At 37.7% G+C, this 24,745-nt stretch overlaps 2 protein-coding genes across 3 annotated transcripts in view; one reads left to right on the top strand and one right to left on the bottom strand.

Annotated features, from left to right (window-relative positions):
* fn1b (fibronectin 1b) overlaps positions 1–1,082 on the top strand; it is a 76,596-nt gene extending 75,514 nt beyond the window's left edge. Inside the window, exon 45 of the mRNA XM_062034923.1 lies at positions 680–1,082. Within this exon, the coding sequence (XP_061890907.1) occupies positions 680–757 (78 nt within the window). The 3' untranslated portion in view covers positions 758–1,082. The remainder of the gene's footprint in view (positions 1–679) is intronic.
* Positions 1,083–1,238: 156 nt separating this feature from the next.
* atic (5-aminoimidazole-4-carboxamide ribonucleotide formyltransferase/IMP cyclohydrolase) overlaps positions 1,239–24,745 on the bottom strand; it is a 40,411-nt gene continuing 16,904 nt past the window's right edge. The window contains exons 6-15 of one of the 2 annotated variants that reach the window (XM_062069955.1): positions 23,246–23,402; positions 22,237–22,362; positions 19,967–20,074; positions 19,815–19,900; positions 19,653–19,742; positions 17,576–17,701; positions 13,167–13,262; positions 11,388–11,570; positions 3,931–4,086; positions 1,239–2,025 (exon numbers count right to left, since the gene is read on the bottom strand). In XM_062069955.1, coding sequence (XP_061925939.1) covers positions 1,906–2,025; positions 3,931–4,086; positions 11,388–11,570; positions 13,167–13,262; positions 17,576–17,701; positions 19,653–19,742; positions 19,815–19,900; positions 19,967–20,074; positions 22,237–22,362; positions 23,246–23,402 — 1,248 coding nt within the window. In that variant the 3' untranslated portion in view covers positions 1,239–1,905. The remainder of the gene's footprint in view (positions 2,026–3,930; positions 4,087–11,387; positions 11,571–13,166; positions 13,263–17,575; positions 17,702–19,652; positions 19,743–19,814; positions 19,901–19,966; positions 20,075–22,236; positions 22,363–23,245; positions 23,403–24,745) is intronic. The other variant, XM_062069964.1, reaches the window with a different exon arrangement.

The following is a 24,745-nucleotide window of genomic DNA, read 5'->3' as shown; positions in this document are numbered from 1 at the left end:
GTAAATATGAATAATAACAGATTATACCATATTGAATATGAATACTAAAATATATTAAATATTAATACTACAAGATGATATCAAAAATATGAATATTAAAAGATGATATATTAAACATGAATATTAAAAGATGATGTATTAAATATGAATACTAAATTATATATTAAATATGAATACTAAAAGATGATATATTAAATATGAACATTAAAAAATGATATCCTTTTAAATATAAATACTAAAATATATATATTAAATCATTTTAATATTATATATATATAATATTAATATATATTAAATCCTTTAATATTATCCTTTTAAATATAAATACTAAAATATATATATAAATATATATAAAATATAAATATTAAAAGATGATATATTGAACATAAATATTAAAATATATATAAAAAAATGACATTAAATATGAATATTATTTTTTTAAATTCAATATGAATATTAAAAGATGATATAATTAAATATGACTACTAAAAGAAGATCTAATACATTTGTCATTAGATTATCAGTGGCGTAGCAGGAAGGGGCTAGGAAAATTTCTCACACAGTGCCGTGTCTTTGACTTTTGAATGCGCTTCTTCGCGCTAAGCGGGGCCCCAGCAGATCACGGGGCCCCAGCACAGTGTGATGAATGATTGAGGTTTGTTGTGAAATGTTTGTGCAGAACATCCATTGTCCCATCGAGTGTCTGAGACCTGACCTGCTGGCAAACACCCACGTGGTCCCGGACTCTCGAGAGTGAAGTCCACCCATCCCCCGCTTCGCTTCTTCCACCACTGCACTGCCTCACCACAACCCTGACCCCTCACCACAACCCAGACCCCTCACCACAACACAATCATCCTTTCACGCGTCACCTTCTCCAGCTTCCAGGAGAGAGAAGAAGCCATTGCAGTTTTTGTCAGAGTTCTTGTGTTCCTGCAAGCAAAAAGGTGACACTATCCCTTTAAGAATAATTTATCCTTTCTTTTCTGTGTGAATTGTTTGTGTTTTTGTACTTTGTTGTTCCTGCCAAACTTGTTTCTACTGCACAAAAGTCCATCCTTGTAATAAAGTTGGAAAGATCACCAGAAAAATGTCACGTTTTTATTGACGCCTTTCTAGTAGGGCTGGTCGATACTGCGGCGTTTTGGTGTCGATTCGATACCAAGTAGCATCAAAACAGGTAGAGAATTGCCGATATTGATACTTTAAACTTGAAATGTCATAATAGTTTGATTGTGAATTTGCTTCTAGAAAGTTGATCATAATTTCCTTATGAAAGTGATTAAAATAAAAGTGTTATTAAACTGTAATACTGCAAGTAATCAGAACAGAGGGGGGCGGGGCAGCAAAGAGAGAGAGAGATAATAGAGATAGTGTGTGTGTGTGTGCAGTGACTAGAAGTTGCTTACATTGGGAGGAAACCGATGGGAAAAATCAAGATTCTGTCACACAAATATCCATCTACATGTTAATATTGGTCTGATACCAGTACCCACTACTTGGTATCAATATGAAGGAATGATGAAACATGTGATTAGTGATGATGAAATATTTGGTAAGAAACATTGAATGACGTCAGTAGTTTATTTCACTCAATAGAAGATTAGTCACTTGTGGTCAACGTTCAGTTACAGAAGTGACGGTTGGAACGTTGACTTGGTGATCAGAGACAAATGTTGACTAAATGTTGACTTGGTGATCAGAGACAAATGTTGACTTGGTGATCAGAGACAAATGTTGACTAAATGTTGACTTGGTGATCAGAGACAAACGTTGACTTGGTGATCAGAGACAAACGTTGACTTGGTGATCAGAGACAAATGTTGACTAAATGTTGACTTGGTGATCAGAGACAAACGTTGACTTGGTGATCGGAGACAAATGTTGACTTCTCTGCTCAAGTGCTTAGTGATGGAAGAGTCGCATGTTGGTGTGCACCAGAGTGATGCCTTGCTCATTGCAGGCGTTGATCACCAGCTGGTCTGCAGCAGAACCTGACGGAGCTGCGATGTAACGCACACCACTCTGAGAGAGACACACACAATCAATGTCATACATGAATGTAAGACGACATTGATGTTAGACATGAATGTAAGACAACACAAATGTAAGACATGAATGTAAGATGACAAATGTAAGAAATGAATGTAAGACGACACAAATGTAAGAAATTAATATAAGACAGGTATTTAAGACAAATGTAAGACAACAAAATGTAAGACGACACAAGAATGTAAGACGACATGCGGATGTAAGACAGTATGTGAGCGTAAGACAACACAATGTTAGCTATGAATGTAAGACGGCATGCAGATGTGAGACAGTATGTGAGCGTAAGACGACAATGTTAGCCATGAATGCAAGACAACACATTAATGTTAAACAAACATGTAAGAGGACATGTGGATGCAAGACAGTATGTGAGCGTAAGACGACACAATGTTAGCCATGAATGTAAGACAACACATTGTTAGGCAAACAAATGTAAGACGACACAATGTTAGCCATGAATGTAAGACAACACATTGTTAGACAAACAAATGTAAGACGACACAATGTTAGCCATGAATGTAAGACAACACATTGTTAGACAAACAAATGTAAGACGACATAATGTTAGCCATCAATGTAAGACAACACATTGTTAGACAAACAAATGTAAGACGACATAATGTTAGCCATCAATGTAAGACAACACATTGTTAGACAAACAAATGTAAGACGACATAATGTTAGCCATCAATGTAAGACAACACATTGTTAGACAAACAAATGAAAGACGACACAATGTTAGCCATGAATGTAAGACAACATAATGTTAGCCATCAATGTAAGACAACACATTGTTAGACAAACAAATGTAAGACGACATAATGTTAGCCATCAATGTAAGACAACACATTGTTAGACAAACAAATGTAAGACGACATAATGTTAGCCATCCATGTAAGACAACACATTGTTAGACAAACAAATGTAAGACGACATAATGTTAGCCATCAATGTAAGACAACACATTGTTAGACAAACAAATGTAAGACGACACAATGTTAGCCATGAATGTAAGACAATACATTGTTAGACAAACAAATGTAAGACGACACAATGTTAGCCATGAATGTAAGACAATACATTGTTAGACAAACAAATGTAAGACGACATAATGTTAGCCATCAATGTAAGACAACACATTGTTAGACAAACAAATGTAAGACGACACAATGTTAGCCATGAATGTAAGGCAACACATTAATGTAAGACGGTATGAGAGTGTAAGAGGACAGAAGAATGTAAGACAGTATGAGAGTGTAAGAGGACACATTAATGTAAGACAGTATGAGAGTGTAAGAGGACAAAAGAATGTAAGACAGTATGAGAGTGTAAGAGGACAGAAGAATGTAAGACAGTATGAGAGTGTAAGAGGACAGAAGAATGTAAGACAGTATGAGAGTGTAAGAGGACAGAAGAATGTAAGACAGTATGAGAGTGTAAGAGGACAGAAGAATGTAAGACAGTATGAGAGTGTAAGAGGACAGAAGAATGTAAGACAGTATGAGAGTGTAAGAGGACAGAAGAATGTAAGACAGTATGAGAGTGTAAGAGGACAGAAGAATGTAAGACAGTATGAGAGTGTAAGAGGACAGAAGAATGTAAGACAGTATGAGAGTGTAAGAGGACAGAAGAATGTAAGACAGTATGAGAGTGTAAGAGGACAAAAGAATGTAAGACAGTATGAGAGTGTAAGAGGACAAAAGAATGTAAGACAGTATGAGAGTGTAAGAGGACAGAAGAATGTAAGACAGTATGAGAGTGTAAGAGGACAGAAGAATGTAAGACAGTATGAGAGTGTAAGAGGACAGAAGAATGTAAGACAGTATGAGAGTGTAAGAGGACAAAAGAATGTAAGACAGTATGAGAGTGTAAGACGACCTGCTTGGTTCTATCGATGTTGTCTCTGAAGGGGAAGAAGGCATCAGAGCTGACACAAACATCCTGCAAGGAAGTCATCCACTTCTTCTTCTCACTCTCAGACAGAAAGTCAGGAACTTGCTGGAACTTTGACCTCCACGCCTCCAAGTCTGGGCCCTGAAGTCAGGCAGTGAAAATGACATCATGAAGTGACATCATGACATCATGCAGCGACATCATGACATCATGCAGTGACATCATGCAGTGAAAATGACATCATGCAGCGACATCATGACATCATGCAGCGACATCATGACATCATGCAGTGACATCATGCAGTGACATCATGCAGTGACATCATGACATCATGCAGTGACATCATGGCATCATGAAGCAACATCATGCAGTGACATCATGCAGTGACATCATGACATCATGCAGTGACATGACATCATGCAGCGACATCATGCAGTGACATCATGACATCATGCAGTGACATCATGACATCATGCAGTGACATCATGCAGTGACATCATGACATCATGCAGCGACATCATGACATCATGCAGTGACATCATGCAGTGACATCATGACATCATGCAGTGACATCATGACATCATGCAGTGACATCATGGCATCATGAAGCAACATCATGCAGTGACATCATGACATCATGCAGTGACATCATGACATCATGCAGTGACATCATGACATCATGCAGTGACATCGTGACATCATGCAGCGACATCATGCAGTGACATCATGCAACGACATCATGACATCATGCAGCGACATCATGCAGTGACATCATGCAGCGACATCATGACATCATGCAGTGACATCATGACATCACGCAGCGACATCATGACATCATGCAGCGACATCATGCAGCGTCATGACATCATGCAGTGACATCATGACATCATGCAGTGACATCATGACATCATGCAGCGACATCATGACATCATGCAGTGAAAATCTTGACATCATGAAATATGGATGTGATTCTTATTAGGTCAAAGTGCACAAAAAGAGCAAGAAAGAACAAATCGTGTTAATATGAATTCATAGGATTTTATTTGTCAAGTGAAAAGGTTTGGATTATGGAAGACATTAAAATAATATATATATTGTATTATGTATATTGTATTATGTATATTACAATATTATATACTTTGTATTATGTTTATTACAATATTATATACATTGTATTATGTATATTACAATATTATATACATTGTATTATGTATATTATATATACATTGTATTATGTATATTACAATATTATATACATTGTATTATGTATATTATATATACATTGTATTATGTATATTACAATATTATATACATTGTATTATGTATATTACAATATTATATACATTGTATTATGTATATTACAATATTATATACATTGTATTATGTATATTATATATACATTGTATTATGTATATTACAATAGTATATACATTGTATTATGTATATTACAATAGTATATACATTGTATTATGTATATTACAATATTATATACATTGTATTATGTATATTATATATACATTGTATTATGTATATTATATATACATTGTATTATGTATACTATATATATATCCATCCATCCATTTTCTACCACTTATTCCCTTTGGGGTCACATATATAGTATTATTTATACATGTTAGGTAAGGAAAAAACAGACGCTATTTCATCCCTACAAGCCTGATATATACATACATACATACATATATATATATATGTCAACATGATATCTTTGTAAATGAGTGTTTGGAATATTTGATTTTACATATATTTATGTACACGACAAAACAAAATCTGCACATTTTACAGTAAAACTTATTTACTAAAATGATACTGTAAAATTTACTTTTTTTCCAACAAGGGTTCTTAACCTTTTTGACGTCAGGGCCCAACTGTTCCACTGCAGAGGCCCGGGCGGGGGGGCGGGGCCACTGTAATATTAACAGTGAAATAGTGATCTTACTCCTGATTTGAATGCTATTCAATATTAATATTTAACCTACTTACACTTTACAACTTTGTCACATGATATGAAAACGTGTGTTCATCACAGAGATGATTATCAAGGCTTTGGTCAGGCTGATTACAAAAAGAAATACTAAACAAATATACCGCAAAAGAAGGGACTCAAACATTATTATTTTTTAAATAAATGTAGGAACAATTACATGTGGATGATATAAATACATTCCAAGTAATTTGATAAAAAAACATCCTCAGAGAGATTTTAAAAAACTACAAATGTATTACAATTATTTATTAGAAATTATAACGTATGTTGTGCTAAAATACATTAAATCTAGCTAAATTGATAATAAATAATAATAATAATCATGATGTATATTTTTAAATAAACTGTCAATACAATCAAAGTGCAAATGAAAATACAGCATCACCAATTTAGTCCTCATTTTTGCCTTTAAGAAACTTCTCTCTGACTTGAGCTCCAAACATATCTGGTGTGTTTGATCAGTGTGTGGGATTGTGTGCGTGTGTGTGTGATTGTGTGCGTGTGTGTGAATGTGTGTGAGTTAATGTGTGTGTGTGTGTGTGCCGGAATGTGTGTGTCAATGTGTGTGTGTGTGTGTGTGTGTGTGTGTGTGTGTGTGTGTGTGTGTGAATGTGGAAATAGTGTCAAAGTGCTTGGAGTACATTGAAGGTAGAAAAGCTCTACAAGTATAACCCATTTATATGCTGAGATGATGATAATAATAATAATAATAATAATCATATAAATGATTCAAACAGGTGTATCAATAAAACTATCTATATTAAATACGGGGCGGTATAGCTCGGTTGGTAGAGCGGCCGTGCCAGCAACTTGAGGGTTGCAGGTTCGATCCCCGCTTCCGCCATCCTAGTCACTGCCGTTGTGTCCTTGGGCAAGACACTTTACCCACCTGCTCCCAGTGCCACCCACACTGGTTTGAATGTAACTTAGATATTGGGTTTCACTATGTAAAGCGCTTTGAGTCACTTGAGAAAAAGCGCTATATAAATGTAATTCACTTCACTTCACAAATAATGATGTTCTTTAATGACCTGGATGACTCATGACAGTACATGCAATTAAATTGTTTTTGTATTTTGAAACTGAGTAAATGTTTGTGCAATAGAAATATGTAAATATTGATCATCTATGGTCATTGAATAGAAATATGTCAATATTATTGATCATCTATGGTCATTGAATAGAAATATGTCAATATTATTGATCATCTATGGTCATTGAATAGAAATATGTCAATATTATTGATCATCTATGGTCATTGAATAGAAATATGTCAATATTATTGATCATCTATGGTCATTGAATAGAAATATGTCAATATTATTGATCATCTATGGTCTTTGAATAGAAATATGTCAATATTATTGATCATCTATGGTCATTGAATAGAAATATGTCAATATTATTGATCATCTATGGTCTTTGAATAGAAATATGTCAATATTATTGATCATCTATGGTCTTTGAATAGAAATATGTCAATATTATTGATCATCTATGGTCATTGAATAGAAATATGTCAATATTATTGATCATCTATGGTCATTGAATAGAAATATGTCAATATTATTGATCATCTATGGTCATTGAATAGAAATATGTCAATATTATTGATCATCTATGGTCATTGAATAGAAATATGTCAATATTATTGATCATCTATGGTCATTGAATAGAAATATGTCAATATTATTGATCATCTATGGTCTTTGAATAGAAATATGTCCATATTATTGATCATCTATGGTCATTGAATAGAAATATGTCAATATTATTGATCATCTATGGTCTTTGAATAGAAATATGTCAATATTATTGATCATCTATGGTCTTTGAATAGAAATATGTCAATATTATTGATCATGTATGGTCATTGAATAGAAATATGTCAATATTGATCATCTATGGTCATTGAATAGAAATATGTCAATATTATTGATCATCTATGGTCATTGAATAGAAATATGTCAATATTATTGATCATCTATGGTCATTGAATAGAAATACCGTATATTACCAAATAGTAGCCCGGGCGTTTATTTTACAAAATGGGGTCAGACCCCGGGCGGCTATTTGCACAAGGCTTTTATTTATTTTTGCACCAGCCTGCACCAGGCCATTATTTGGTTACAATGGTTACTGTCCAGTATTTTTTTTTCGTACAAACAATTTTAAATGTAAAAGCAATTGTAAACATACAAACAAAAAAACAAGACTATCAAAAGACAAGAGATCAACAAGGCCTCAACATGGCAGTACTGCAACAATGGTCAAATAGACTACCAATACTAAAAATAAATACACTTTTTAAATAAAGCAGCCTACCGGGAAAAATAAAATGATGGTACCAAGTACTCAAGTATTAAAAAACACACCATCAAAACAGAACAATAATACTGTCACTTAAATAAAATAAAGGCTACAGTACTCCAAGTTTTAAATAAAGCAGCATACAGGAAAAATACAATTATGGTACCAAGTACTCTATAAAACCATCAAAACAATAATACTGCAGCAAACGCAACCCCAAATACAACTCAACCCCACTCATCATCCTCCTCCTCCTCCTCCTCTCCCCCCTCATCATCATCCTCCTTTTCAATCACAAGTTCATTGAGGAACTGCTGTTCCTCATCACTCTCCTCCTCTTCCTGAACCACAGCAGCAGCCTGCTGTCTAACCCTCAACAGCATCTCTCTGCCTGCCTGACATGGCTGTCCCTTCTTGAAGCAGTAAATGAGCTGGTCCTCACTCCCATCAGCCCACACACCTTGTAGGATACCAGAAAGCAACATTCAGCTATGGCTACTGTTTGCAACACACACACACACACACACACACACACACACACACACACACACACACACACACACACACACACACACACACACACACACACACACACACACACACACACACACACACACACACACACACACACACACACACACACACACACACACACACACACACACACACACACACACACACACACACACACACACACACACACACACACACACACACACACACACACACACACACACACACACACACACACACACACACACACACACACACACACACACACACACACACACACACACACACACACACACACACACACACACACACACACACACACACACACACACACACACACACACACACACACACACACACACACACACACACACACACACACACACACACACACACACACACACACACACACACACACACACACACACACACACACACACACACACACACACACACACACACACACACACACACACACACACACACACACACACACACACACACACACACACACACACACACACACACACACACACACACACACACACACACACACACACACACACACACACACACACACACACACACACACACACACACACACACACACACACACACACACACACACACACACACACACACACACACACACACACACACACACACACACACACACACACACACACACACACACACACACACACACACACACACACACACACACACACACACACACACACACACACACACACACACACACACACACACACACACACACACACACACACACACACACACACACACACACACACACACACACACACACACACACACACACACACACACACACACACACACACACACACACACACACACACACACACACACACACACACACGATTAAGCCAGCCACTTGTTGCACCAAACACCACCCCGGTGTCTCTCGTGTCACTCGTGGTGACATACAACTCCTTTGCCTTAATGAGGATCATTTTGCGGGACACACGGTGGTTCAGTCCACGCACGTGATGTATCCACTGACACAAATTAGCATCAAGCTCGTCGCTCACTTTCTTCCTACCTCCATCCGGGGGGGGGGGGCGGGGGGGGGGGGGGGGGGGTTTCCATCGATTGCCGACTGAGATAGTAGTTCTCCCTTTTTTTGTTTCCATTCTTGTACACGTTTTGGGTCAACGTTAAACTGCCTGGCCGCTGCCAAACCAGAATTCTGCTCCGCATACTTCACAATCACTAGCTTGAACTTTAAGTCAAACTTTCTCTTCTTCCCCCTTAAAGTATTCCCGTCCATCAGTTGTGGTGTAGCGGTATCCTGTTCATTCAACTCACTGCTACTGTTGCTTGCCACTTTTCCTTGTGGGTTTGTTGTGTGTTACGCTATATGCGGTGACCCATTGCAATATGTTGATTACCCAGAATCCCCACGTGACGTCTGCTGTTACCGTAATGACCAGAATTATTGCACCCTTGCTTTTCCTTTTAGCTTATAAATTGGGTTTAATGAAAATGAAATCAATATGATTTTAATCTAAATTATGCAAATAACAGCCCATGGGCGGCTATTTGGACATAGGCGTTTATTAGGAAGAGGCTGTTAATTCACAAAATGGGCTCAGACCCCGGGCGACTATTAGCACAAGGGCGTCTATTTGCACAAGGGCGTCTATTTGGTAATATACGGTATGTCAATATTATTGATCATCTATGGTCTTTGAATAGAAATATGTCAATATTATTGATCATCTATGGTCATTGAATAGAAATATGTCAATATTGATCATCTATGGTCATTGAATAGAAATATGTCAATATTATTGATCATCTATGGTCATTGAATAGAAATATGTCAATATTATTGATCATCTATGGTCATTGAATAGAAATATGTCAATATTATTGATCATCTATGTCACTGACTGAACAGAAATATGTAAATATTATTGATCATCTATGGTCATTGAATAGAAATATGTCAATATTATTGATCATCTATGGTCATTGAATAGAAACATGTCAATATTATTGATCATCTATGGTCATTGAATAGAAATATGTCAATATTATTGATCATCTATGGTCATTGAATAGAAATATGTAAATATTATTGATCATCTATGTCACTGACTGAATAGAAATATGTAAATATTATTGATCATCTATGGTCATTGAATAGAAATATGTCAATATTATTGATCATCTATGGTCATTGAATAGAAATATGTCAATATTATTGATCATCTATGTCACTGACTGAATAGAAATATGTCAATATTATTGATCATCTATGGTCATTGAATAGAAATATGTCAATATTATTGATCATCTATGGTCATTGAATAGAAATATGTCATTATTGATCATCTATGGTCATTGAATAGAAATATGTCAATATTATTGATCATCTATGGTCATTGAATAGAAATATGTAAATATTATTGATCAACTTTGGTCATTGAATAGAAATATGTAAATATTATTGATCATCTATGGTCATTGACTGGATCTTATATAGGTTTATACACTGTAAGTCGACCACAATGATTTCATCTTTCAGAGTCCAATAAGCATCACCAATAGGGGGAGGAGCCAACATCACCTGGCCAATGGTGTCGCTGACAAACTGATCGATGGCGTTTGCCATCTCCGCTCGCTTGACGCCGCTGCGGAAGTTCATGGCGAGCACGCCAGGATGATGTCTGAGCCACCAGTTGTCTGCTTTGTCACCTGCCAGGCGGGTGCAGTGGATACGGGACTGCTGGCCTGCTCCCATCCCGATCACCTGATCCACACAACCAATCAGGACATGCAATGACATCATCCTCTCATTTGCATAAAACTCTTCTTTATCAGCAAGTAGGCTGTTCACATCCAATTTTCATATCAGCCGGATTTCATTAAAAACAAGCATATCATGTGCGATACAAGCAGTCTTGCAGCCTGATTACTTGTGTGTGATATCATGTGCGATACAAGCTGTCCTGCAGCCTGATTACTGGTGTGTGATATCATGTGCGATACAAGCAGTCCTGCAGCCTGATTACTTGTGTGTGATATCATGTGCGATACAAGCTGTCCTGCAGCCTGATTACTGGTGTGTGATATCATGTGCGATACAAGCAGTCCTGCAGCCTGATAACTTGTGTGTGATATCATGTGCGATACAAGCAGTCTTGCAGCCTGATTACTTGTGTGTGATATGTGCGATACAAGCAGTCCTGCAGCCTGATTACTTGTGTGTGATATCATGTGCGATACAAGCAGTCCTGCAGCCTGATTACTTGTGTGTGATATCATGTGCGATACAAGCTGTCCTGCAGCCTGATTACTGGTGTGTGATATCATGTGCGATACAAGCAGTCCTGCAGCCTGATTACTTGTGTGTGATATCATGTGCGATACAAGCTGTCCTGCAGCCTGATTACTGGTGTGTGATATCATGTGCGATACAAGCAGTCCTGCAGCCTGATTACTTGTGTGTGATATCATGTGCGATACAAGCAGTCCTGCAGCGTGTTTAATTGTGTGTGATATCATGTGCGATACAAGCAGTCCTGCAGCGTGTTTACTTGTGTGCGATATCATGTGTGATACAGTCCTGCAGCGTGTTTACTTGTGTGTGATATCATGTGCAATACAAGCAGTCCTGCAGAGCGTTTACTTGTGTGTGATATCATGTGCGATACAAGCAGTCCTGCAGCGTCTTTGTGTATGATATCACGTGCAATACAAGCAGTTCTGCAGTGGGTTTGTGTGTGATATCATGTGCGATATAAGCAGTTATGCAGTGTGTTTGTGTGTGATATCATGTGCAATACAAGCAGTTCTGCAGCGTGTTTGTGTGTGATATCATGTGCGATATAAGCAGTTCTGCAGTGTGTTTGTGTGTGATATCATGTGCAATACAAGCAGTTCTGCAGCTTCTTTGTGTATGATATCATGTGCAATACAAGCAGTTCTGCAGCGTGTTGTGTGTGATATCATGTGCGATATAAGCAGTTCTGCAGTGTGTTTGTGTGTGATATCATGTGCAATACAAGCAGTTCTGCAGCGTGTTTGTGTGTGATATGTGCGATATAAGCAGTTCTGCAGTGTGTTTGTGTGTGATATCATGTGCAATACAAGCAGTTCTGCAGCGTGTTTGTGTGTGATATCATGTGCGATACAAGCAAAGTGTTTACTTGTGCAAAGCCGGACAGACAGTTAACATCCAAATGTCCTCCAATAAAACACACAATTTATACCATTTTACTAAAGTCATTTACAAAAAGGATGCTATAGGCTACTAGGAGCTAGCAGCTACACAACAGCTAAGCACACAAGCGAGACAATACATATTTGTAGCAAGATGCCAGAAAGAAATGAAAGACTGACTCACCTGTCCGTCTTTGGCGTAGCAGACGGAGTTGGACTGAGCGTATTTGACAGCAATGGTGGCCACAGTCAGATCTCGCAGGGCGGCCTCAGACAGCTGCTGAGTACATGTAGTGTTTATCTTCAAGTGTCAGCAAGGAACAAACAATGTAGTGTTTAACTTCAAGTGTCAGCAAGGAACAATCAATGTAGTATTTATCTTCAAGTGTCGGCAAGAAACTATCAATGTAGTGTTTAACTTCAAGTGTCGGCAAAGAACAATCAATGTAGTATTTATCTTCAAGTGTCGGCAAGAAACTATCAATGTAGTGTTTAACTTCAAGTGTCGGCAAAGAACAATCAATGTAGTGTTTAACTTCAAGTGTCAGCAAGGAACAATCAATGTAGTATTTAACTTCAAGTGTCAGCAAGGAACAATCAATGTAGTATTTATCTTCAAGTGTCAGCAAGGAACAATCAATGTAGTATTTAACTTCAAGTGTCAACAAGGAACAATCAATGTAGTATTTATCTTCAAGTGTCAGCAAGGAACAATCAATGTAGTATTTATCTTCAAGTGTCAGCAAGGAACAATCAATGTAGTATTTAACTTCAAGTGTCAGCAAGGAACAATCAATGTAGTATTTATCTTCAAGTGTCAGCAAGGAACAATCAATGTAGTATTTATCTTCAAGTGTCAGCAAGGAACAATCAATGTAGTATTTAACTTCAAGTGTAAGCAAGGAACAATCAATGTAGTATTTATCTTCAAGTGTCAGCAAGGAACAATCAATGTAGTATTTATCTGCAAGTGTCAGCAAGGAACAATCAATGTAGTATTTAACTTCAAGTGTCGGCAAGACACTATCAATGTAGTATTTATCTTCAAGTGTCAGCAAGGAACAATCAATGTAGTATTTAACTTCAAGTGTCGGCAAGAAACTATCAATGTAGTATTTATCTTCAAGTGTCAGCAAGGAACAATCAATGTAGTATTTATCTTCAAGTGTCAGCAAGGAACAATCAATGTAGTATTTATCTTCAAGTGTCAACAAGGAACAATCAATGTAGTATTTATCTTCAAGTGTCGGCAAGAAACAATCAATGTAGTATTTATCTTCAAGTGTCGGCAAGAAACTATCAATGTAGTATTTATCTTCAAGTGTCAGCAAGGAACAGTCAATGTAGTATTTATCTTCAAGTGTCAGCAAGGAACAATCAATGTAGTATTTATCTTCAAGTGTCAGCAAGGAACAATCAATGTAGTATTTATCTTCAAGTGTCAGCAAGGAACAATCAATGTAGTATTTATCTTGACGTGTCAGCAAGGAACAATCAATGTAGTATTTATCTTCAAGTGTCAGCAAGGAACAATCAATGTAGTATTTAACTTCAAGTGTCGGCAAGAAACTATCAATGTAGTATTTATCTTCAAGTGTCAGCAAGGAACAATCAATGTAGTATTTATCTTCAAGTGTCAGCAAGGAACAATCAATGTAGTATTTATCTTCAAGTGTCAGCAAGGAACAATCAATGTAGTATTTATCTTCAAGTGTCGGCAAGAAACAATCAATGTAGTATTTATCTTCAAGTGTCGGCAAGAAACTATCAATGTAGTATATATCTTCAAGTGTCAGCAAGGAACAGTCAATGTAGTATTTATCTTCAAGTGTCATCAAGAAACAATCAATGCAGTATTTATCTTCAAGTGTCAGCAAGGAACAATCAATGTAGTATTTATCTTCAAGTGTCAGCAAGGAACAATCAATGTAGTATTTATCTTCAAGTGTCAGCAAGGAACAATCAATGTAGTATTTATCTTGACGTGTCAGCAAGGAACAATCAATGTAGTATTTATCTTCAAGTGTCAGCAAGGAACAATCAATGTAGTATTTATCTTCAACTGTCAACAAGGAACAATCAATGTAGTATTTATCTTCAAGTGTCGGCAAGAAACAATCAATGTAGTATTTATCTTCAAGTGTCGGCAAGAAACTATCAATGTAGTATTTATCTTCAAGTGTCAGCAAGGAACAGTCAATGTAGTATTTATCTTCAAGTGTCAGCAAGGAACAATCAATGTAGTATTTATCTTCAAGTGTCAGCAAGGAACAATCAATGTAGTATTTATCTTCAAGTGTCAGCAAGGAACAATCAATGTAGTATTTATCTTGACGTGTCAGCAAGGAACAATCAATGTAGTATTTATCTTCAAGTGTCAGCAAGGAACAATCAATGTAGTATTTAACTTCAAGTGTCGGCAAGAAACTATCAATGTAGTATTTATCTTCAAGTGTCAGCAAGGAACAATCAATGTAGTATTTATCTTCAAGTGTCAGCAAGGAACAATCAATGTAGTATTTATCTTCAAGTGTCAGCAAGGAACAATCAATGTAGTATTTATCTTCAAGTGTCGGCAAGAAACAATCAATGTAGTATTTATCTTCAAGTGTCGGCAAGAAACTATCAATGTAGTATATATCTTCAAGTGTCAGCAAGGAACAGTCAATGTAGTATTTATCTTCAAGTGTCATCAAGAAACAATCAATGCAGTATTTATCTTCAAGTGTCAGCAAGGAACAATCAATGTAGTATTTATCTTAAAGTGTCAGCAAGGAACAATCAATGTAGTATTTATCTTGACGTGTCAGCAAGGAACAATCAATGTAGTATTTATCTTTAAGTGTCAGCAAGGAACAATCAATGTAGTATTTAACTTCAAGTGTCGGCAAGAAACTATCAATGTAGTATTTATCTTCAAGTGTCAGCAAGGAACAATCAATGTAGTATTTATCTTCAAGTGTCAGCAAGGAACAATCAATGTAGTATTTATCTTCAAGTGTCAGCAAGGAACAATCAATGTAGTATTTATCTTCAAGTGTCGGCAAGAAACAATCAATGTAGTATTTATCTTCAAGTGTCGGCAAGAAACAATCAATGTAGTATTTATCTTCAAGTGTCAGCAAGGAACAGTCAATGTAGTATTTATCTTCAAGTGTCATCAAGAAACAATCAATGTAGTATTTATCTTCAAGTGTCAGCAAGGAACAATCAATGTAGTATTTATCTTGACGTGTCAGCAAGGAACAATCAATGTAGTATATATCTTCAAGTGTCAGCAAGGAACAATCAATGTAGTATTTATCTTGACGTGTCAGCAAGGAACAATCAATGTAGTATTTATCTTCAAGTGTCAGCAAGGAACAATCAATGTAGTATTTATCTTCAAGTGTCAGCAAGGAACAATCAATGTAGTATTTATCTTGACGTGTCAGCAAGGAACAATCAATGTAGTATTTATCTTCAAGTGTCAGCAAGGAACAATCAATGTAGTATTTATCTTGACGTGTCAGCAAGGAACAATCAATGTAGTATTTATCTTCAAGTGTCAGCAAGGAACAATCAATGTAGTATTTATCTTCAAGTGTCAGCAAGCAACAATCAATGTAGTATTTATCTTGACGTGTCAGCAAGGAACAATCAATGTAGTATTTATCTTGACGTGTCAGCAAGGAACAATCAATGTAGTATTTATCTTGACGTGTCAGCAAGGAACAATCAATGTAGTATTTATCTTGACGTGTCAGCAAGGAACAATCAATGTAGTATTTATCTTTAAGTGTCAGCAAGGAACAATCAATGTAGTATTTAACTTCAAGTGTCGGCAAGAAACTATCAATGTAGTATTTATCTTCAAGTGTCAGCAAGGAACAATCAATGTAGTATTTATCTTCAAGTGTCAGCAAGGAACAGTCAATGTAGTATTTATCTTCAAGTGTCAGCAAGGAACAATCAATGTAGTATTTATCTTCAAGTGTCAGCAAGGAACAATCAATGTAGTATTTATCTTCAAGTGTCAGCAAGGAACAATCAATGTAGTATTTATCTTGACGTGTCAGCAAGGAACAATCAATGTAGTATTTATCTTCAAGTGTCAGCAAGGAACAATCAATGTAGTATTTATCTTGACGTGTCAGCAAGGAACAATCAATGTAGTATTTATCTTCAAGTGTCAGCAAGGAACAATCAATGTAGTATTTATCTTCAAGTGTCAGCAAGCAACAATCAATGTAGTATTTATCTTGACGTGTCAGCAAGGAACAATCAATGTAGTATTTATCTTGACGTGTCAGCAAGGAACAATCAATGTAGTATTTATCTTGACGTGTCAGCAAGGAACAATCAATGTAGTATTTATCTTGACGTGTCAGCAAGGAACAATCAATGTAGTATTTATCTTGACGTGTCAGCAAGGAACAATCAATGTAGTATTTATCTTGACGTGTCAGCAAGGAACAATCAATGTAGTATTTATCTTGACGTGTCAGCAAGGAACAATCAATGTAGTATTTATCTTGACGTGTCAGCAAGGAACAATCAATGTAGTATTTATCTTGACGTGTCAGCAAGGAACAATCAAACATTCCTACTCACGGAGCCCTTGGAGACAACATTAGTGAAGAAGTCTTTATTGATGAGACCATTGTTCCTCTTCTGTTGGAGGTAAAGGCCAAACAAGACTCGCACTTCTGTGTCGTCAGGCTCGTATTTAGGGTCCATCTTTAGGAAGCACACACAAATATATTCAACCACAACATTCAAAACATCGATGGCAACCGGGTCTTACATTCGGATTCTCTTGGAACCATCCACTTTAAAAAAATAAAAAAATAAATAAAAGATTTCTTTTTTGGTGCTGTGAGACATAACGGCCACAGGGGTCGCTAGCAGCAAACTGTTTATCTTCATACACAGTGTGGAGCCACTCCGCTAAGTCGATAATCCTCCATTGTGGCAAATAAACTACCTTACAAGTAGCAATATCACTGGAGGACGAAGCTAAACATGTGACAAGTGAAAGCAAGAGGAGACAAGCCAAGAGATAAATGCTTAGTAGAGTTGAAGAAGTGTAGATGGAACATGTGACAGCACAAAGTACCAACTGACTTTTCTGGAAAAAGATGCCAAAGCGGACTTATTTCACAGTGTTCTTCCAAAACACACACACGGCCCCTCCCCCGCCTTCCTCTCGTGAGCTGCTCCTTTGTCAATGTTAATGTAAGTGGATTTGACTTTTTAAAAGTATTTATTATTGTAGCAATATGGTTGTTAAAGTGAAGGGTTTTTGTGATTTCTGATTGTTTGTGAGAGCACCAAAGGGACCGTGTGTGTGTGAGCATGTTGACAGTTCAGCTTGTCCTTGTTGTTTTAGCCTGGTAATAAAAAGACAGTTAGTCCATCTCCTCCTTGTAATGTGTGATATACAGTAGTGTATAATACTTCATATTGTGTCCAAAGTGTACAAACTTTCACTAAAATATGGACTTTTGTCGATGCTGGAACCAATTATTCTTATTTACATTGTTTACGAAAACATTTGCGTCACTGTATGTCAGAATAATTGTACATAAGTTATCACACAACTTGTTTTCCCATGAGTTCAGGCTGCCCTGCGAGAAGACAAAATCTGTCTTTGTTCTTATCAAGCAAAAAGCTTGTAAACCTCCACTGTGTGCGATGAGATGCGACGTGGCGGTGTCGGTTTCTTTGATCTAAGGGACAGCCACAGGAAGACCTGGTCATGACCCGAGATCTACAAAGCAGAGAGGGAGCAGACCTGACACCGCTCCAGGCAGCTTTTCTTTTAACTGTTTATGACCGAGTGCAACAGCTGTTTATGACCACCCTCCCCTTAGAAACAGCTGCAGCCATGTAATCAAGAAATGCCCAAATAAATGAGGCGGCGTGGAGCTCCCTTCTCAGAGCGTGGTGGGAGGCTGTAGCTGAGTGTGCAGCCCCAGACGTTTCTCCTCATGAGCTAAATTGAATCCTGTCCCTTTGCTTCTTGTCTTGTCTAATAGATGTCATCGGTGTTTGAACCTGACACTGTACAAACCCCGTTCAAGAACCAATTAGGTTCGAAAATCGAGGTTACGCTGTTTTGTTAATGTAACAATATTTGTTGTTTCCGTTGATGTTTGCAAATGTAGAGAATAAATCCTTGCACACTGGAGGACTTTGAGGGCAAACAACAAATAATTTAGTAGTATATAGTAGTTTTTACTTTTGTTTAGTTACTGTGTGCTATTGACTTTGTTTTGGTCAAGCAATTATATCTATTAAAAGAAAACTAGTTTCAATATTGTGTTGTTATTGCTAAACTATTGTCAAGAGAACTCACCATAAATACATGACAAATGTACAGTTAATACATTTATACCATAAATAAACATGTTTTTAAAATATAGTGAAAGTGTACTTCTGTGGAAAGAAACTTCATAATATTTACATTCAAGTTCAAAAGACGGCTTGAAAATAACACTGAGAAGCACGTAGTATACTTTTGACCCCGCCTCTAAAAAGAAGTGGAATCGTGCAAATTGAAAGGAGCCCTAATTAAGCCCAAATCAAAGAAAATATCTTCATTAAAAGTCTCCTCTGTGATGTAATAATTCATTGATATTAGAACAGATAAATGCAGAGTGCCAAACGTGAATATCAAGAAGAGAACCTGAAGCACGCAGTAGTTTCCATTTTTCTTTTTGGACAGAATTGCGAGGGCCTCCTGGTCGTAGGCAGGTGCGATGATGCCGTCAGACACCTGTAGGTGACAAAAATGACATTTTTAAAGAAATAAAATATCAAGAAATAACTCATTTTCAAGTGCTTTTACCTCTCTTGATATGATCTTGGCGGTGGGAACGTCGCACACGTCGGACAAAGCGATGAAGTCGCCGAAAGACGACATCCTGTCGGAACCTGGGAAGACACAAGGTTGGATGCGACGGGAAAAAAAGAGGAAGAAGTTGAGTGTTGGACTCAGACCTCTTGCTCGGGCGTAGGCGGTGGCCAGCGGGCTGAGGTCTGCCAGCATGTCGTGCACCATGCACACCTTGGCCTGCTCCTCGGTCAGAGGAACTCCCACTGCAGCTCCTTCACATCAAATACACAAAGTAGATTCATCCAACTGAAAAGTGAGACAGCAGCTAACACATTCTCATACTTTCTGTAACGTCCAGTACAAAATGTCAGCCATCTTGAAAAAAGTTACCATTTTTTTCCCACTACAGCACTCCGTGTCGGTCACTTGTACACAATATATCTCTTCAAACTGTCCTTATTTGCCAAGTAATCCAGTTTTTGTCCTTCTTTCCCAGCGTCTTATTGGTTCTGTTTTGTTTGTTTTCGCTAGTGCAACGATCAAGCCTTTGCCCGCAACACTCGCAGTGTGGGCTTATTAAAAAGGAGCGCCACGAGTTTCATGATCAATCAAATAATGTGACAAGAGATGGACGACATGAATACGACAGAAAATATTTCTGTTAAAATTGCAAACTTTGTGTAAATATCTTGACAAATAGGAGATGATTACATACGTAAAGAAGGTGAGGCAGTAGCTCACACATTCTCATACTTTCTGTAACATCCAGTACAAAATGTCAGCCAGCTTGAAAAATGTCGCTTGAGAAAAGTTACCATTTTTCCCCCCCACTACAGCACTCTGTGTCGGTCACTTGTACACAATATATCTCTTCTGCTTAACTTTTCAAACTGTCCTTTTTTGCCAAGTAATCCAGTTTTTGTCCTTCTTTCCCAGCGTCTTATTGGTTCTGTTTTGTTTGTTTTCGCTAGTGCAACGATTAAGCCTTTGCCCGCAACTCTCGCAGTGTGGGCTTATTAAAAAGGAGCGCCACGAGTTTCATGATCAATCGAATAACGTGACAGAGATGGACGACATGAATACGACAGAAAATATTTGTTAAAATTGCAAACTTTGTGTAAATATCTTAACAGCTAAAATTATACACAAAGCAAACTATAACTTGCTAGCCAAGAATATACAACAATTCTTCTCAAAAAAAAGAGGAGAAATATAACCTTAGAGGAAAATCTAATTTAAACATTTGTATGCACGTACAACACTTAAGACCTTCAGTATATCAGTATGTGGAATTCAATGATTGATTGCTTTGCTTAATCCATTCTAACAATGTACTAATATGATCCACTTCAAGAAACTCTTCAAACTTAGTGTTTACAAAGTACAAAGAAGAAGAACCATGATAAACATTCTGAATTTATTCCATCAATCCATTCATTTTCTAGATAATCTTACTCATCTCACCATATGAAATATAACTTACTTCACCGAGTATTATTTATTTATTTTTATTGTTGTTACTTATGGAGTATATTGTGAATAAATTGAGAACAGGAAGTGAACAAAAGTTTTAGCAACGGTAATGTAAAAGAAAAGGGGTAGGATTAAAAAAAGCTCTGTTTCTTCCTACTCCTTTTCGAACACGTTGAAAAGAGAAACTGGAAATTGTGATGTATCATGTTGTATGCATGCATGTTCCAAATAAACTCAAACTCAAATATGAGATGATTACATATGTAAAGAAGGTAAGGCAGCAGCTCACACATTCTCATACTTTCTGTAACATCAAGTTATAATCTACGTGAAGGAGCCCAGAATAGTTTTTATGTCAATGTTGACAATATTTCAGGAGGAAACCTTACAATGTATTAAATCCATAAAGTGTTATAAAAGTGTATACAATGGAGTAGATGAGTTATTGTGATGTAGAGAAATGTCATATTTTGACCAATTTTCCCAGGAGATGTTCTATATTTACAAATAAAAAGTTGATGCTCCTCTTAGACACACGTAAAGGTGTTTTTTGATGATAAATTAAACACATTTAACATTATGTCACTACTGGTCCTACCTTTCCAACAAAATAATGTTAAAATAACATGTCCAGATGTTTACGGACATATGATATTCATCTTTAATAACTTTTACTGCTAATGACTATCACCTCCTTGACTACTAATAATTGCTATCAGTACTGACACTGGAAAAAACATATGGGTGGATCTCTAGCGTAAAGTTTACGGTATGTTTGCGAGTTGTTTCAGTCTTTGATGTCTGGTCATTTGTTGTGCTCTAAAAAGTGTTAATAGTGCAAGTACTGTACTTATTACACACCAGCTGTTTGACTGTAACATACATCTTTGTTGTAGTTTTTAATTACACGGTGTTGAAATTGCCGTGTAAAACCGCTAATGCTATTCAGTCTTTATCCTACCAGCAGGGCTGACGTGCTTGAAGGAAGCGGCGGCGGCCATGTTGAGGGCGCTCTTCAGCTCTCTGACCAACTGCCAGCCGTTCAGGGCGTCACAAAGGTTGATGAAACCAGGAGACCCGTTGACCACTGAGAGAGAACAAAAGGAAAAGTATCATTTCTTTTGCCAAACATTCATTTCATTGTGCTGGCACGCTATGTGTACATTTGGACCGCCATGAAGACATTTGCTGCAACTTCATTCAAATGTTTACAATACATCTGTACAATCAAATAGGGCTGGGTGACAGACATACAGATACAAATATAGCAGTTATGGCTACCCTTGAGACTCAATTGACGTGGGCGGACCACCGTAGGCGGCGTGGGCGGACCACCCTCTAAATGGTCCGCCCTAAATAATGTGGGCGGGCCACCCTCGACGACGTGGGCGGACCACCCTAGACGACGTGGGCAGCTACCCTTGAGACTCAATTGATGTGGACGGGCCACTCTAGACGACGTGGGCAGCTACCCTTGAGACTCAATTGATGTGGACGGGCCACTCTAGACGACGTGGGCGGGCCACTCTAGACGACGTGGGCAGCTACCCTTGAGACTCAATTGATGTGGACGGGCCACTCTAGACGACGTGGGCAGCTACCCTTGAGACTCAATTGATGTGGACGGGCCACTCTAGACGACGTGGGCGGGCCACTCTAGACGAAGTGGGCGGGCCACTCTAGACGAAGTGGGCGGGCCACTCTAGACAACATGGGCGGACCACCCTCTAAATGGTTCACCCTAAATGACGTGGGCGGACCACCCTCGACGAGGTGGGCGGAGCACACTAGACTTGATTTGTTGGTAGACGAGTGCAAAGTCCTCCAAAGAGTTGAGCGTTACGTACCAGGGGTCACAGCAGACGCAATGTTTGCTGTGGGAGCAACAATCCTGACATGATCCAGACCTACAACCACCCCCCTCCCCCCACCACAAGTAGATTGCAGTCCTGTGTGAAGTGAGCAAGCACCTGTAAGAGGGAGTCCGGAGCCCAGAGTGTAGATCTGGGCTGGTGCTTGGTGAGGGTTCATGCCGTAGCGCAGGGGCAGCTGTACAAGGCCTCGGCCGTACTGACCACGGAAGTAGTGCGCTATGGCCTGGTCGTACTGGGCTGTGTGGGTGAAAGCCTAAACAACCACAGTCAGAACAATTATTCTTGTATGACAGCAATGAAAGTTGAACTTGATGCTCATTTCTGCAAGTAAACACAACAAGTGTTGGTCACATGGGGTCAAAGGTCAAACAATCGGACTTTGTCTTTAACCAATCAGACCCATGCAAACTGCAAACAACATAAAGGAGCACCTGAGCAGCGGCCATCTTTGTTTATGTCAACATCGTCAAAAAGAAGAAGAACTGGATAATTGAGTTACATAACATGATAATTAACAGGTCATACTAGAGTTAATCAAATAAGTTCCACGTATGAATCCATTTCAGGACTGTCTGCATATGTGGACTATGGTTTATGGCCCATAGGGCCCATTGTTAGGCTGCGAGGGCCCCCTAGAGGACCGCCAAAAAATATGTGTTTCTCAGCTGTGGTCCGTATGGGCCAGTTGTAATACACTTTCCCACCACCTGTGGCAGTAATGACAACGTCAAGCTAAATTCATAGAAAGGTTTCTTTAAGCGCAAAAGTTACGACTAAAGTGGTGAAGCTGTATTTTTATTTCCACTTTGATTTTATTGACGGTTCATTTAAAAACATGTATTATTAATTTAGTTGATTTATTTCAGCACAACATAATTGTATGTAAATGTGTTTTACCATCAGTTCCTTTTATGCAATACATTTGGTTAGTTCTTTTTTCCCCCCCTAACCAGCCTGTAAATATGTAGATTTAATCATAATCATAATTCTTTTAAACTCATTTTTGTATCTCTGCTACAGCGTGCACTTCCATAAATTATGCAAATGAGGTGATGAGGTCACCGCCAATAGCTACTTTCCTGGCTGAGGAGTTGGCAACACTGATTTAGAGGTTTAGAACCCTGGTTTATGGTACAAGTACATTTACAATATGCATACATTTGCAATATGACACAACACATATGTCCAGTTTCTCATTACAACATGTCCGAAAAAGGAGTAGGAAGAAGCAGAGCTTATTTAATCCTACCTCTTTTCCACTTCATAGCAATTACTGACACGTTTGTTCACTTCCTGTTCTCAATTTGTCCAGTTTGTCAATAAATAACAAAGATCAAGTGTTGCACGTGCATAAATTACATTTTTGTTGTTCATTTTTAGCTAGCAGGTTATAGTTCGCTTTGTACGTAATTGTAGTTGTTTGTAAACGCAGCAAATCATTGAATTTTTATGTGTTTATTGATTTATTAAATAGTGTTCAAAGTACCAAGTATCTGGACTACTACAATACTGGTATGGTGAATGAATGAATGAATGACAACCCTGTACCTCAACTCTTAAAAGTCAGATGGAGACCCAAATGAGGACCAGCGGTAA

The sequence above is a fragment of the Entelurus aequoreus genome, linkage group LG02, assembly GCF_033978785.1.
Source record: "Entelurus aequoreus isolate RoL-2023_Sb linkage group LG02, RoL_Eaeq_v1.1, whole genome shotgun sequence".
Classification (NCBI taxonomy): domain Eukaryota; kingdom Metazoa; phylum Chordata; class Actinopteri; order Syngnathiformes; family Syngnathidae; genus Entelurus; species Entelurus aequoreus.
This window is presented reverse-complemented; position numbering and strand designations above follow the sequence as displayed.